Consider the following 18,122-nt stretch of genomic DNA (forward strand, 5'->3'; position numbering starts at 1 on the left):
GCAAACAATACTAAGTGAATTCAAACTTCACCCCATCGCACAAGCAAGTGGCTATCAGGACTCAGTGGCCGAGTGGATAACGCGATGGCGTTTGAAGCGAGGGTACTGGGTTCGAGTCCCAGAGTGAACATCAACTCTGAGATGCAGGTACATCCAGCTGACAAGTCCCACATAGGACGAAACGCGCGTCCTGGATTCCACTGCTAGCCACTATCCATCTCTGCTTACCAATATAATTATTATTTGAAAACACTAATATTCAAAGAAAGTAAACACTATCTGAATGTAGTTTTGAACTTTAGATGAAGTTCAGAATCAGATATAGTCTTTTACTTACTGAAAGATTGAAAATTAAATTTTCATCAAATTTGCATAATTTTCACTTTCTTAAATTTAAAACTAGATATTGTTAATTCGTGAAAAATTATTAGAGAAACCTAAATTATTCAATGAACTTTTACAAATTACTCATAGAAATTCAGAATATTTTACAGATCTACTCAAACAGACATTAGACTCTGGTTAGAAAATGTAAAACGTAATAGTAGTAACTTTGAAATCAGTTGAGAGTTGTTTTGAGTTCCATATGTTCTTCACTTGTAGAAATGCGGTCTTTGCTTTGCCAATCCTCGTCTTTACGTCTGCATCAGATCCTTCTTGTTCATCAATGATGCTTCTCAGGTACGTGAATGTTCCCACATCTTCCAGAGTTTCTCCATCAAGTGTGGTTGGCTTGGCGTTCTCCGTGTTGTATTTGGGGAACTTGCTTCTACCTTTGTGTATATTGAGGCCCATTGACCGCAGCTACACTAGTTGTCATCATCTGCATTTCCTCATGTGCATGGGATAGGATGGCTAGGTCCTCTGCGAAGTCCAAATCGTCTAATTGATTCCGAGAAGTCCATTGTATTCCGTGCTTCCCCTCAGATATCGAGGTCTACATAAGCCAGCCAATCATCAGAAGAAAGAGGAAGGGGGAGAGTAGACAGCCTTGTCTGACTCCGGTCCTTACTGGAAATGCACCTGTCAACTGTCCTCCATGCACCACTTTGCACTGTAGTCCGTCGTATGAGTTTAGGATAATGTTGACAATCTTCTCAGGAAATACATAGTGTCGGAGAAGTTTCCATAATGTCCTCCGGTCCACACTGTCAAACGTCTTCTCATACTCAATGAAGTTGATGTATAGTGACAAGTTCCACTCAACTGATTGTTCGACAATGATCCGTAGTGTCGCAATTTGGTCTGTGCACGATCGATCCTTACGGAATCCAGCCTGATGATCCCTAAGTTCGGCGTCTACTGCGTCTTTCATCCGATTCAGCAGCACTCTGTTGAAAACTTTTCCTGGTACTGATAACAAACTGATGCCCCTGTAGTTCTCACATTTGCTCAGATCTCCTTTCTTTGGTATCTTCATGTGGTATTCTTCTTTCCAGTATGTCAGTGGCACTTGTTCCTTCTCCCAAATCTTCTTGAACAGAAGGTGAGGCATGTTTGCAGTTATTTCAATGTCTGACTTCAGTACTTCAGCCGGTATATTGTCAGGTCCTGCCGCTTTCCCGCTCTTGATTTGTCTGATGGCCATCTTGATTTCTTTGATCGTTGATGGGGTGACATCTATAGGAAGGTCTGTGTGTGCTGTATACATGTCTGGTGGATTTAATGGGGCTGGTCCATTCAACAGTTCCTCTAAGTATTCTGCCCATTGTTTCTTCTGTTCTTCAATCTCCGTGATTGTTTTTCCTTCTTTTTCCTTGACTGGTCTCTCCGGTTTGCTACATCTCCCTGCTAGTTTCTTTGTTGTAGCATATAGTTGTTTCATATTCCCTTCTCCTGCAGATCTTCTCACTGTCGTTGCTATTTCTCCCATGTATCTCTGCCTATCGGTTCTAATGCTCCTCTTCACTTGTCTGTTTGCTTCTGCGTACTCTGCTTGTCCCTTGACTTTCTCTGCTCGTGTTCGACCGTTGTTAATTCCTGTCCTCTTGTCCCTCCTTTCTTCAATCTTGTCCAGGGTTCTCATAGAGATCCATTCCTTATTATGATGCTTATTGCGACCCAGAACCTCCTGACACGTTGAAGTTAGTGCTTCATTGATCCCTTTCCAGTTGTCCTCCATAGTGGTTTCTTCTTCTTACAGTAGATCCTGTAAGGCTTGGAACCGGTTGTTGAGAATTATCTTGAATTGGTTCACTTTGTCAGTATGTCGAAGGAAGGCTGTATTGAACCTTTGTAATGCTGTTTCCCCAGTTGTCCAATGCTTCTTTAGCCTCAGTCTTACCTTGGCCACAACCAGGCGGTGATCTGAAGCTATGTCAGCTCCTCTTCTGGTTCTCATATCTTCCATTGTCCTTCGGAATTTTTTGTTGATACAAATGTGATCTATCTGATTCTCTGTGGTGTGGTTCGGTGAGATCCATGTAGCTTTGTGTATGCGTTTGTGTGGAAATATTGTGCCGTCTATAACCACTTTGTTGAATGCACATAGATTTGCGAATCTCGACCCATTTTAATTTCTCTCTCCTAGTCCATGTCATCCCATTATATCTTCATATCCGGTGTTATACATTCCGACTTAAGCGTTTAGATCTCCCATCAGAATTGTCAGGTCCTTTCCTGGGTACTTCGCTATGACCGATTGCAGCCTCTCGTAAAACTGATCTTTATCGTCGCCGTTGCTATCTTTGGTGGGTGCATAACACTGGATAACATTCATCGTGATTCCCTCCTAATTTGTCTTGAAGGATACCTCGATAATTCTGGATTCATGAGATTCCCATCCTACAAGTGCATTTCGTGCTTCTCTGGACAGTATTAGAACAACTCCATGAGTGTGTGGAGCATTTTCCTCTTTGTGAGCGGAGTAGAGCAGCATCTCTCCCGTAACTAGCCTTTTTGCTGTCCAGCTTGTGTCCAACGGGCTTCGCTGATTCCGAGCACCGTCAAGTCGAGTCATCTCATTTCCATTGCTATTTGACTGGTCTTCCCGGTCTCCCACATTTTCCGGACGTTCCATGTACCTATAAAAATTGTTGCTCTAGTTGTTAGAAGGGGCACTGGCCTCGTGACTTCCGAAAGATCTCGGCTTTTATCATGAAGCGTCACAATTCTTCCTTCAAATCCCAGGGCAAAGCTTAAATGGTTTGAATTTTTTTTTCTGGTTAGCGTTTTTTCCAGTAAGGTTGTATTCTACGGGATGAGTTTGTCAACCCCATGCCAAACCGTCCTCTTTTACCCAGGCTTGGGACTGGCAGTAACTCTAGAAGAGCTACAGGCACAGTTCTTAAAGTACAGATCTAGTATTTTTCATGGATTGTGCTGTAAATTTTGTTCTTCTGGTTGAAAGTGATCTTAAATTATTGTGCCCATTTCTAATTGTGCCTTTACAATATTGACCAGTAATTATTCACTGATATTCCCAATAGTATAGTTTGATTTTACATCAACATAAATAAATATATTTGTGGTTGAAAGAAAATGTGAATTAAAATCAAAAGTAATTTACTCCAAGGCGATGACTGCCTTTTTAAGAATTCAAAATAATTTTTAATGGTTGAGGTCATCCGTGACGTTATATGTCCTGTTATATCCCGACGACAACTATAAATGGTAACTCTTGAGAACTATTCATGGACAAATATTATACGTATATTCTTAATGTATAACTAATCAGCAGCTAGATTATATATATATATATATAAATATATATATATGCTTCCCTTACTGCAAGTTTTATTTTGACCCATAAACTATCATTATACAAATTACAGTTCTTGAGTTATGCCCAGTCTATTAAGTACAGTCTTCCACATTCACAGCCACTTTTGGTTAGATCTTGTACAAATGTTGTTTTCTAATTTGTGGTGCAATGTGGTCTGTTTGGTTTGTATGTTTGAAATACATGATTCATGTCGTGGTGTTCTGGACCCGACAGGCAGGGCTAAGCAGGAAGAAGAACCGATAAGGACTCTGGACTGCCCGTACGGGTTTATGCGTCATTGGTCCGATCGATAAGTCACTGTTCTCTTATTGGCGGTATCATTACGTTATATATTAATAGGGAACAAAGCCACAAGTTAGAACATGTCCAATGATTATATCTTATCCAGCTCTTTTGGTCGTTTCTTTGTGTTAACATGTTGCTTGATTTCTGTATTTCAGCGTAATTTCTATTAGGGACTCCATTTATAGTTCTATTTACATGTTTTCCACTCTAAATGTTTGGCTGTGTTACACTAATATGTTCATAACAGTTGTTTTTGGATAATTCCATATTTCTGGAACTAAATCTTTAGTGAACTTTACACTTTAGTAAACGGAAAATTGACTGAGAAAGCTAATTTAACTTAAATAACAGTGGTGTCATTAAAAATGTACAGTTTGAATAAGAAATAATAAGAAAAAAATCTAAATTGAATTTATAGTTGATACTTACTTCAAAAACATTATTACCTTTCAGTAAAACAAGTCCACCATACTTCTTACAACGTTCTTGTTTCATTAAACTTGAGTTTACAGGCATAATAATAGTAATTGGTATTTTTAACAAACTTCCATGATATGCCAAACTAATTGCATGGTTACCAGCACTACATGCAATTACACCACGTCTAGCTTCTTCCTATAACAAACATCCAGATTTGCACGAAACAAGTATATAGCAACTTGATCACAAACAATCGTTCATTACAAATAATTATTCTGCTTAAACGACAAAGTGGCTTGAAGCCTTAACTTATTTTGGTTATCCTACCGTACGTAAAAAAGTGATCAATTCCTGACTGACCATATTCTGAAAGATGATTTCGTTACTATTTATGTCCTACCTTTTTCTTCTATCTAGAGCTGATAATCTGTAGGGACATTCCTAGGAAGTTCTAAGATCAAAATAAAATCGTTTACTTCTGAATTTCTATTCCTCAAGTACAGCCGTGAATCACTAAAATTCTCTTCAGGAATACGTGATGCCAGCACCTTCTGTTGATATGTTCACAGAGCGATGGAATCTTTATAGTACAAACAGTAGCAAGAATTAACATAGGTCACTTGATCTCATATCTTTACCCGCGGAAACTGATGAATTGTTGGTTATCTTGGTTTTTGTACCATAGTTCAATATTCCTTACCATAGTACTATGAAAAAACATCTAAATTAGTTTGTAGCATCACAACCTTACTATAAACAAGTGATCAGTGATATTCTCAAGCCAAAAAGCAAAGAGTGAAGAAAAAATCTAAAACGAGACATGTTCGCTTTTAAGATTTCAAAAAAGCCATTGTTAGTATATACCAACTTGGTAGATGCAAATGAGTAGTATATAAATGATGATGTACGTAATATAATTGACTAGCCTTTCTATATTTTATAAAAACATACATTAGCTTGCTGTTGTGAATGACAAAAAGAATTTCGACAGTGAGAGAAATCAGGGTTCATTACTTTTCTTAGTTGTACAAATGCGACTAAACAACAATCAATCAAAACAGTTAGGTCTATATCTACTCACACACATACACATACTAACGTATTAAAAAAACACATAGTTAACTTAGTGATTTAAATCAAGCAGCCTGAACTGCTTCACAATAAGTTTTGAAGTAATCCTTAATTTTAACAAGTAGTCATACATTTAAAAAATGTGCGGTGTAGTTTATTACCTCATTTCACTAAAAACTCCCTCAGAAAATTTACTTAATAATGAAATGAACATCATATAATGAACAAGTTGAAAATGGATAGGATATAAAGGCATAAAATTCAGTATTTATCAGTTTAAACATGTTCTATCTGTCTACTATTGTTAACTTAATAACAACTACTACTGCTGAGGTGTAAAATATTGATTCATATAAGACTGATTTCATTTATATTTACTTGGTAAAATACAACAGATACAAAAACCTTTCTGTAAACGTGTCTTTGGTGAAATTGATGTAAGATTTAGAAGTGGCACTTATCTCAAATTACAAACGTTTCTGATTTTTTGATGAAAGAAGTGGAAATATTCTGACAACATTTGAATAAATTGGAGTTCTATCAATCTAATCAATATAATTTATTCGTCAAGTACATGTTTATTTCATTGGTTTTCATATACAATATTAGAGAGGAGGTTAGTGATACTACTTGGTTGCTCAAATTGGAATAGGTGGACTGAGGTTCAAACTTGTAACTGTTTGGTTAAAAAGTGCAAGCTTACTTACTAACTCATTAGTTTCTTTGAACTACCAATATTCCCCTCATTGAAATGCTACCGTTTCTAAAACTTTTTTGAGGTGTCTATGAATATGTCATATATTAGTGCAGAGCTTTTTATCTGCGTCGGTTCAAGTTGTCATACTATTTTTTATCTGCATTTCCAACTTTAATTTGAATAAAAAAAGTTATATTTCATTAAATTTTCTTTTATTAGTTGATATCAGTTTGAAAAGCGTTGGAAGTTAAGTAGTCGTGAATATGAAGGTTATCTCTTTGAATCCTCATCACTTTAGCTACACTACCTGACAATAAACTAGCTCAAGCATTCTTTTTTACCTCAATGACCATAACAGCCTTTTATTGCCACATTACTTAATAGTATCAATACATTTGCCTGTAAAATTATTGTTATGTTACTTTTTCATAATATGGCAATTCAAATTACCAAAGAATAATTTACCTCAAATTACTACATGATAAAAGCTAAACAATGTTGGGTGGTTAAACTTGACCATTCAAACTCTTATATGACTTCTGTAGACTGATTTTTAAGCGTAAATCACTAAACACTTAAAAAGAAAAATGAATCAAGCAATCAACCCCCTTTATAACATTTTTAAGTGTACGACCAAATCATACGAAAAATATATTTGTTACTTACTGACGTCAACTGAAGTAATGCATTACGAGCTCCTCTATCTTTAAAGCTGTTAGTAAAAAGAAAGTCATAAAGACATTAAAACGTAATTCGAATATATCAACCTCCCAGTTACTTGAAGAAATTCCTTTTTAAAGTAAATATCCATATTGTACTCCAATGAGAGCTGAGACTTCTTTAAAACACATGTGTGTGTATTTATGCACTTTATGTTTAAATTCTTACTTTACACGGTGTATAAATTACTCCATCTTTTATAAGTTCACTAGCAGCCTTTACTTCTTCAAACACAATCACTTTAGGATGGTCTGGATCACTATTCGGATCTAACAAATCTGGATCTTCTGCATTTGGTAACGGTATATTTGTCACTAATTGTTCATCAACCATGTGTCCGGTATATATCAAATTAATCTTCTAATAAAAAGAATATATTTTAATGCGTCATCAATATATCAATTAAATTAACCAGAAAAGCTATACATTTACATCTCAGCGCTATTCAGACAAGCGAATTACGTGAAAAGTGAAACTTATATCGCAACTTGTTTCACTAAAGGCTGATTGCTACTAATTTGCTTACCTCGAAAATATTTACTGATAAGGTAAGCTAATCAGAGGTAGACTAATGAGGCCAGTCGACGACAACGAAAAGTGACCTATGGGGCAAGTGCATTTCATTGGCTAAGAAACGGATTAATTTTCTAAGTAATAGAGTTGTATATATGTGAATGAGTATTTTTGCATTTTATTCTGTAGCCCAATATAGTTCCTCCCTCACTTTTGTATTCTCGCCCAAGTAGTCAGTTGAGAGGGGGGTTATCGCGGAGCACGTCTTTTATCAGTATCAGATTCCGGAAATAATACGTTAAAAGTTATCTATCAGTTGATGGCTATGTAACGTTCATCAGTATATTGATAAACGTCATTCCAATTCATTGGCTTAGATCTATTAACTAACCGACAGAACTATAAGATTTTTAAAAACATTTAGTGATATATGTGCATATATTATCTTTATACGTCTCAATTTCGAATGCCATCTAGCTAATAGCCACATTAATAATTTTGGTTACCAAAGTGTTTATTACACCTTGTTCTTTAACGCTAGAAGAGATGCAGAAACAATAAGACAACAAGAATAAATAATCAATAGTTTGATGTTTTATGTTTATTGACTACGTTGTTAGTTGCCATTTTACCAACTAAATGAAGGTATGTAGACAAATATGTCCCGAATAGACCTGGGACATTGAGTAATCTGTAAACACTCTATGATCACCAAGATTAAAAATCTAGTTTCCTTTAACTTCATCTTTTTTACAATGTATCCCTCAATCTGGTCCAACACAATTTCTTACCCCGCTACAATCATCGGAGTGTGAATTGACTAATAAAGTATAACAAATTAGAAACTTGGTGTCTACGTTAGGAATAATGTGCTATAAACACAATGTCGAAGACATAAATTTTTAGAAAAATCGGACGAATGAATCAGTGGTAGATATTTTGTGATGTAGAAATGGTTAGGAAAAAATTACCTTCTAAGATTTTCATTCGTGTTATAATAATTTCCTTTACTTTCCACCTGACTCTGTTCTGCACACTAGAACAATTTGTGTTTCAAAGCAGTGTGTACATTAGGGAACAATAAAATGTACAATACGGTTGATTGGTGTACATCTTTTCGAAAAAAAATTCGTGAGACTACATCAGGTGAAATATCATCAGTTCATGAGAACTATGACTAAAACTATATGACAACCGTAATCTGCAAGGATTAAAATAGGTCACTAGACCTTCTATCCTTATTACTGAAGACTGACAACCGTAATCTGAAATCCTAACGACGACCCTAAAATATTCTATTCTCTAATTTTTATTCGGATTAAGAATCTGTAGCACTGAAACAAATATTTTGATATCATGAGGCCATTTTTTGTCTGTATTATGTTCTCCGCACTGAATACCCAACAAGTTAACCTACTCAGAAACATGATGTTATGATTATAAAACAACTCAGTGTCTTATTCATACAATTTGAGTACTCAGCAATGCATCACAGGAACAAACTAGCAAGACTAACAATCACAAATAAATTTGTACCAAGAATTAAAACTGCTAGCTCTCAGTGACCAAAATACTACTATGAGCAATTTGAGGAAATGCATTGGAAGTATCTTAGAAACGGAATGCTTCAAGAGCCATAGAAAATAGGTTGAAATGAAACCAGAATAAATACAAACTCAGTTGTAAAAATGTTCAAAATTTCACCTTAAAAAATATTGTGAGTTATTTCAGCAACAAATTAATCTATTGAATTTTCAGCACCTCTTTCGTCTACATGCCTTTGTATTACAGAAAATATATGGCATAGAAAACCTTCATTATAAAGGATTCTGAACGCTTCAGAAATGAAAACATCATCGCTTAATAATGCTTACATAAAAAATATAGCTAGCTCTGAAGAGTGTGAACTGCGAAATCAGTCGTATTTCCGCGCTTCAGACGCCAACATTTCGTATTTGTTTTTAAGGTTATCCAATGACCAGTACCTTTGTGATGCTTCGGAACAGTTTAAGGTCATTGATAATACAAAGTGAGAGGTAGTCTGGTATTATTTTCAGTCTGTTCGTGAGTTATTTGAGGGCTTGTGTAACTTGAATTCCGAATGAATTTATCTTAAGGCAGTAGAGTTTCTGAAATCAACAGCTGTCAAATTGCCAGGTAGGAGATTCGTTGATTGTAATGTTAAAGATAACAAAAAGGAAATGAGAATGCAGACAAGCTTAGATAAATAAATAATTCATTGCCAAAAACAGTACGACCAAGAAAGATTCGCTTCACATTTCTACCATTAACTCTTCCCTCTGCCTGTAATAGTGATGCGTAAATTTAACAATTTTCGTTACCATAATACACTTATATGTACTCCCTTTTTGCAAACATTGCATATATGTGGTGTTCGCATGAACTAATGATTGTGAAGCGGTAAATAAATCCCCTAAATCAATAGCTCTGAAAATCTTCGACACATGGTGCTGATTACATTAGTTTTAATTGACTCACCTAACTGATGGCGCCCAGTCACGCATCCGCACCAGATCACGGGTGGGGACGCCGTGATCAACTCCTCCTGAGATCACTAGCCACCCTAGATCAGTCGCTTCTCGATATGTTGATAACCTATCAAGTATATCTTCGAACCTCCTCGCTTCTGACTTCTGATTTCACTGCATGGATACGATTCAATTATAGAGGGCGTTACTGGTTGAAGCGTTGTCAAACTTAAGATACCTGTGGCATCTCAAGACAAAACTTAATAATAATAATAATTTGGTGGTGCTATGCTCAACGTTATCACGTTAACCTAAAGTACCGCCAACTGAAATAACGGTCATGTTTAAGTTAATGTAGTCTTTAATTTGTCATATTATGATCCACTTTTTATTAAAGAACTAGAATATGCTGTAAATTTTCCTCTGGTTGTAATTTTTCTTTGCCACATCCGACTGCGTTACGCCGGACGTGCATTGCATGCTGGTATGTTATCCTAAGTCGAAGTAAGTTTATTCACATTGATTTTTTCTAAGTAGTCTGTCAATCAATAATACTACTGGAGAAAGATTTGTTGTGCTGCAAACTTTTTTTTATGAGTAAACGACCGTTGTCTACAGTCTCAAAACAATATTGTTTATCTTTTGATAGGTAAGTCTAATTGGCCTGTGATTCGTGTTTTGAGTTCATAGACTGAATTATTTACATATAACTACTTTGAGTAACATGTCTTTGCAACTGAAACAACAATTATGACACCTGCTTGGTTTATTATTCTTGATGGTCGTATAATTAAGTTTAGTCGATGTAATTATACTATACCTAAGTATAGTGCTTGAAGCATGTAATGAAGCAGATCAGTTTAGTAAGTAGAGCTGCTCACTCATTTCCGTCAGCGTGCCTAAGCGTCACAACGAGAAAACGATCAGTGTGAAATTATGTATACATTGCAACATTGCAGCGTATGAAGCTCCAGGAAGCTGAAGTTGAGAGCTTGAAATTCGTGCAGAACAGGAGGAATCACGAAGATGTTATATTGATGTATCATATTTATTATATTCCCATTATCCCTAAGATAATGCTAATTCATTTCCGTTATGTCTTGATCAGGGTCGTCGCCCATTGTTATGACTTGCTCAAGGTCGTCGCTAATTTGTTATGACCTTACAAATTAAACAAGGACGTAACTCGCGTGAATTATCCACCAACAGAATATGACTTCTACGACCTTAACACGGTGACGATCAAGGACGTCCAATCAGTATGAGTAATCTCGCGTCCTTATTGGTCCTTAGTCCGCCTAGCCCGTTCACTTGAGTCCGGAACGCCAATAGCAGCTTCTGCTATGCGGATCTATGCGAATCGTTTATTTCAAGCATACTTTGTTTATATACCAGACAGGCAGACCACATCACACCATAAAATAGAAAATAATATTTGTACAAAATCAAGCCAAATGTGGCTGTAAATGTGGGAGACAATAATCAATAAACTGAGTATAGTTTAGGAACAGTAAATCGTATAATAATAATCAATAGGTCAAAATGAAGCTTATAATAAGATGAATATAGAGATAGATAATCTAGTTACTGAATAGCTATACAATAAGAATTATAGTTCAATAATAAGTTCTGGGAGTTACCCGTACGTATGTCTTCGCTAGGATATAACAACTTCGTTATTGAGTTACACGTAATGTTGTAGTGATATGGACCCATTGTAATAACTTAGCCTTAGACAAAAGAACTACAGTTACTCCCATAGCTGGCTTTTAATAAGTTGTAGTTCCCAACCTGATCTTAAGCTAATACTCATGAACTCGGCGTTAATCTCAGTGGCGTAAGTTCTTTGCATGGAAACATGTAATTTGTTTATTTTCCTGTTCCTCATTTTTGACTAAAACCATTACTAATTTCTTCATTTAGAATGCCACGGGCCTGAGACTTCACAGATCTTAAAAACTGTTTCGTCGTTAGAACTATGGCCCAGTGAACAATGATTTATACAAACAAGGTCCGTCATCTATTTAGTTGACTGAAAAGCAAAGTGAAACCCTTGAAACTTTTCACATCTATTTTATTTTTATTCATTTTAATATATGACGTCTGTTTATGCTCGTATTTATAATCATTACTGATAGTAATATCACTATTGGTCCCTCGACAAACTAGATATTCTTTTGATCTCTTCTTGTCCTTCTAAACATGTTTTATTTCTAAACATCCAAAGTCCATGACTGAAAACCGAAAAAGAAATAACTTTATGTTACACTTAAACAAATTAGCTTCTCATATTCATTTATATTCACCATATATATATAACACATTGAAATTTTTATTCGATGATCCTTTGCAACAAATTGTGACTATCATAGCATAATTCTGAATTATCATTGCACGAATGTTTATACTTATACCCGATTTCACTCTGTATAGTATTACATAAATCTGAGTGCACTAAAGGTCTATTATTAATATTTCATTTTTTTAAATAATTAGTTTACTTCAGAGGTCAATATTCACTAAACTATTATTATCATGGTTGGACCTTTTTACTAGTTTTTCATTGCTTTTCTCTTTTTTTCCTTCTAAATAAATACTATTCTCAAGATTACGAGGTTTTTAATTAAGACAATAACTTGTGTCACGCTTAAATCAACTAAGACTCGTTTTATCTTCACTATGCATGTACGACTCATACATATTGATTATCCTTTGCACTTAATTGAGACTTTTGTAGCGTCGCTCCAAACCATGACCTCACAAACACGTATTCGAACGTCAAATCTTGCGCAATAATAAGTTATTTACCTATTAATTTACTTTGTTTTATTCTTATTACTCATTTTGCGATAAATTTATAGTCGTTTATTCTTGTTCTGTGTTCATAAACTCACGTATTAAACTACTTACGCAATTCACATCTCCTTTATTTCCGTTTGTCCAGTTTCTTCTTTCTCTTCTTAAAAAAAACAATACAATATTCTTCTCACTTACACGGAATCTGATTTGTTATTACTATTATTCTATCATAAGTATTCTTTTATTTTCTTCTCCCTTTTTCAAATATGGCAAATATAGTGCAGACATTATTTTGAATGGAAATGTGCTGTAAATGTTTGTTTAACATTCCATTGTTAATGAAACTTCCTGAATGAATTTGTAAGTTTGTTGCTATTTTTATCAGCTTAGCCGATGGGAGAAATTTGTGAGCACGCGAATCTCAGCACCTAGTTCATATGTAGTAAATCCAAGTGACTAGTGCACATCTTTAATTTCTCGGAAAACCTACAGACTCTGGCCTTCTTATAATCTACTCTAGCCACCATGACGTGTCACGGCAGTTGATGGATTGATACGCATTTTACATATCCTAACCGTCCCTGCGCCTGATCTCATATTTGCTTACTCAAGTGTCCTACGATATGCAAGCATTGCCTCTACCCACACTAACGGAACACTAGCAACCCAACGATACCATGTATGGTACCGTACATTAATCCACTCACTTGCTTACCTTTTCAGTGAGAATATTGCCACAGTCCTGCTGAACATTCCACAACACCCCTATCTCCATCAAAGCAAGTAGGTGTGTGTTTACTGAATACAACTACTTCATTTTTCAAAATTAAAACATAAGAGTTAAAGATTGAAGTAAAATGTCAGTATACAACAGTTGCACATGACCCGACTTGTCTTCATCGATTACAGAGAATACGGGTGTTAGTTTAGCAGGCTTATTTAGAAAGACTGAATATCTATTTTGGAAGAACATGTGGACTTACTGGTACTATGAATGTCATTGAAACCGAGATACCTAGGGCTACGAAGCACTCAAACTGCAAGACAGTTGTCCAAAAATAATTCGAATAGGAAGATGGAAATTTGCAGGAACTTTTCATCGCAGAAGTGGTTGTGGGCCATCTTAGATGAAAATGTTATGTACCGGTTGAGCACAATAACAGTTAATTACCCTTTTACTCCCTGATCATGGCCCTCTGACTTCCTTTTTATGGCCGAAACAGCAAACATACATAACATACTGGTAGTGGATTCCTTGCTTTTCAATGTTAAGCCTGCTTCCACGAACGGCGTAATGAGTCCAACCCATCTATTACTGCTATGTAGTATATTTTCAATACCAAACCTTATACAACAGATCAGTAGCATCTCTGACTTCGTCCATGGTAGTCAGATGTCCGTGTCCCTTCGAAAACATTATTGATATTCACTACTACTGGGCACTTAGTATTAGTTTGACTCCTTGATTGTATAGGGTTGTCCATAATACCATAGAAAATAGAAAACCGAAGATCGCTTTCTTTCATTGTCCCTGATAACATAATAAATGACAGTTTTAACTGTTCCGATAGGGACGAACATGCGGATAGTTACAGTCCTAGGCGGCAGCAATACTTATTTTAGCTAAAGAACTAACTTTTACTTTCAACGTCCACAACATAATACTCAAAGTAAAACGGAACAACATTTTATAACATAAAACAAACGAGCTTACCTGAGGAAATACGTTAACTTGAGTAGCAGCAGCAAAAACGGATAAAACAAAGTTGATTCAATGAAAATTTGAGAGAGAACTAAAAGTAATACATTAACGAGACATGATACCTGGACACGACTATGGAATAACTCATTTTAGATATTACACGTGAGAACAGGAAGTTTTGTACTAAGGTAAATAGAGTGCACGCGAATTGGTGGTCTCAACCTCAGCAGTTTCACTAAGCACGATTTTAAGTTCACTCCTGTTCTTTATCTTGTTAGCGGACTGTTCGAATAAATCAGCTTAGCAGCGGTAATCCATGCAGACGATGCGTAAAATATGTAGGTCCATAGAAAGCGGAAAGAATTCAGTTGAGCTTTGAAAGGACTTAACACAAAAAGGGATGGGGAGTGGACGATGCCCTAAAACTTGACCGTGAAGTTCATAATATTGTTGCGGCCACGTGATATAAATCTTCTGGACGAAGTACAAAGATAGTCAATTAAGTAGGTGATAGTATGTGAACACAAATCGTGTTATTACAGACTCCAACACCAAATATTTTTCCTGCGACCTAATAGAGAGTAAGAAATGATCTGATAGTTGTATACGATAAGGTTTACGCCATGTCACTCAAATACAGGCATCCTACAGAAAATCGCACATCTCGATGCGACCACCGTAAAGTTACACAACAAAGGACAAAAATCAATGTTCATTCCTACTTTTCTTTTTTGAAGTTGCTTCCATTTGTAATGCTTTTCCAGCCGAAGTGGTAATAGCTCTTTCAGTTGATAGCTTTAAGAGGAGAACTAATGAAAGCATACTTACCCATAGATTATCATCTCCGTCTTGGACCAGCTATTTCTGATGCATATCTCATAAATTACTACGATTATCACTACCGTATATCACTAACTGCTTCCCATAACCCCGATTATCACCTCCGTCTCCCCTTTATTTTCTAAATTATGGCTTCTCATACATTCCAATAAAGTGAGCAATTTATTTATTGTTGAAACTATCGTTTTCTTTTGGTATTCGGACTTCGAACTTGTCATTTTTGAATTACGGATAACCGATATCCTACCTAAAGTATAGGTTTCTGGTATTCGGAAACCTTATTGTTCTGAGATAAACAGCCACCCAAACGACTATAAATATACAGATCTACAAATAACTACCGCACCGACTAAAATAAGTGCAGTTGAGTGACTAGACATGATAGTTAGAAGTACTCACGTCATTGTACTGACTTGGAATTTCCGAAGTAGTGCAATTTACAGCAAGTAGAACTAGATGAGCACCAATGAACATATTATATTTGGAATCCGAATTAGGCGAGTCGTCAAGTACAAAAGAATCATTAGTTTATACAAATCCCACACTAGCCTACCGCCTAGTGGATATTTTCAAATACCTGGAACCGTACTGAAACAACAAGAGGTGAACTCAAAATAAGCAATCTGTTTTTGCAAGTTCGTGTTAAAAGTTTTGGATGTCGAACGCCCGCATTAAAGAAATTCACCGGATTTAGGAGTGTTGGTACCCTATGACTTGAAGTCTTAGGTGTCTTAGAGGTGACCTTCTTATAACTGACAGTATCCTAACCATTTCTGGTCATCCCCTTAAACATCTACTTAAGCTTAGTCACAACATTAACCTAAGGGGTAACACCCAGAAACTGGAGACCCAACAGAGCAGAACAGACTGTAAACACAACTTCTACTCCGTAAGAGTTGTCAAATGCTGGAGTTCGCTGCCGATTGAGCTAGTCCAAGCGACTTCCCAGGAGTCCTTTAAGAGGAAACTTGACTTATTCTTAAGGACTAAGGATAACATATTATTTTAATTTACCAAGTTGATTTTTTCCTCGGTTATCGTTACTATACTAAGAATCTTGCCTGGAGGTATTGGTGATCCACTGCTACTAGACACGGAAGCCCGTTAAGCGAAAGCTTCTTCTATTCCGTCCACAATCATTTGAACCATTTGGAAGTAAGCGGGGATTTCGAGAAGTCAAGGTCACTCCGTTCATCATTTTCGTTTATTGAGGTCAATTTGTTCACACTGTAAGTATATGTGACAAAGTTGAAAATAGTGTGGAGGGGTTAGCTACAGAAAATTCGTTGGTCCTGAATTTACAGGCCTTATTACCAAGAGAATGTTTTCAGGCATTATTCGCGCAAAATAATATCCTTCGTAGATCCGAACCAGTACTAGTCGATATCTTTATCGGATATTATTGTTATCAGCACAGTTATCTCGGAAGAAATTAAATCGTTATTGGTGATAAATACAAATGGAATTAATGTATGTACTGTGTTAGAATATTGAAAACCGTATTGTCGAAATGTGGATTGTGAGGCTGATTCATTTACTGGTTTAATTAGGAGATTATTGTTCATTTGAAAGCTGGAATTTTGAACTCAGTCTGTTTTGGGCCAGTCATGACATTTGTCAGAGCCTAATGTGTTCGTTTATGGTTGTATGGTCAACAACTAACCCACCGTTTCAAGTTCTTTGAAATTCTAGGCCTTTGATTTGCCAAACCGGTGTCCTAGGTTGTGTGGTCAAGATACGATCACGATTTACTGTTTATTGAGCAACTAATTTTCCCGTCTAGTTTAATGTGTTATCTAGTGAGTTTTGTAGTTTCCTCCTTCAGTGTAACTGAAGTGTATACATTATTCTGTCGTAATATGATCACTTCGTTTTTGGGTTGCCAGGTGTTGTTCCGTTATAAACTATTGTTTTTAAAGTTTTTGGAAACAGACTATAATTTTTTAGATTTTCCTCTTAGATATTCGACGTGATTTTACCGGTGATCATCGCTTATAACTATTAAACCCCACATTTAAATTGATTTGTGCTTCCACTAGTGAGAGAATAACAAAGTATGAGATTAGGCAATCAATTCACAGAGGATTTTACAGATGTGACAATTAAGCGTTTACAATAAATGGGACTACTAAAAAGTTCCTTTATTTGTAATTGCGGTAATCTATTGACTTGTAGACCTTGTGCAGACTACTTTGATGATGTTATCTTTCGATATAATATATATTAGAGGAAGAAGTCTGCTAGAATAAGAACTTTTTTCTCTCGATCCAGATAAAGACTAAGGCAAATTATAATAATTGCTGCAAACTGTATAATAAAAGCACCAGTAACATTATCTGCAACAGTCGCAAATGTTTCTGAAGCTTCGGCTGTTCAGTGGTATGAGTATTGTAGGGATATATGCGTAGTAAAAATAACAAACCTACACAACCGGAGTACATACAAACAATATTGAAGCTGTGTGGTTGAGGCTGAGAGAGTTTTTACGACCTTATCAAGGCTCCAGAGACCGAGTATTATAGAGCCATATAGATGAGTTTCTCTACCTTACGTATTACGATTTTAGGACCTTTGAACCTCTTCCTAACCCTGAAAAATTTTTGGACCATGTAAAAGAAGTGTATCCAATCTAATTCTTTGATTTTTTATAATATATTTTTACTCTATACTAACTGTTCCCTGATTGGCTAATGTTTCTCAAGGTCACTTAAGATTCGTTCAAAGGTCGTCCATAAATTATAGTCTCGCCTCGGATTTTACTTGTCTTTGCTGCCTTAAAAATATAATTACATCAATCTACACAGCTTACACTTGAATAATTGTATCATAACTATTGATTATTTTCATCGTTCAAGAGCTACG

At 35.9% G+C, this 18,122-nt stretch overlaps 1 protein-coding gene across 1 annotated transcript in view; it reads right to left on the bottom strand.

Moving 5' to 3' along the window:
- Nucleotides 1-7,250, bottom strand: part of Smp_137520 (threonine dehydratase/deaminase, putative) — a gene marked incomplete at both ends in the record, with an annotated part of 10,612 nt that extends 3,362 nt beyond the window's left edge. Inside the window, 4 exons of the mRNA XM_018790993.1 lie at nt 4,439-4,624; nt 6,864-6,909; nt 6,965-7,035; nt 7,086-7,250. Of these exons, the coding sequence (XP_018645784.1) occupies nt 4,439-4,624; nt 6,864-6,909; nt 6,965-7,035; nt 7,086-7,250 (468 nt within the window). The remainder of the gene's footprint in view (nt 1-4,438; nt 4,625-6,863; nt 6,910-6,964; nt 7,036-7,085) is intronic.
- Between the last annotated feature and the right edge of the window lie 10,872 nt (nt 7,251-18,122).

This window comes from Schistosoma mansoni (genome assembly GCF_000237925.1).
Source record: "Schistosoma mansoni, WGS project CABG00000000 data, chromosome W unplaced supercontig 0115, strain Puerto Rico, whole genome shotgun sequence".
NCBI lineage: Eukaryota > Metazoa > Platyhelminthes > Trematoda > Strigeidida > Schistosomatidae > Schistosoma > Schistosoma mansoni.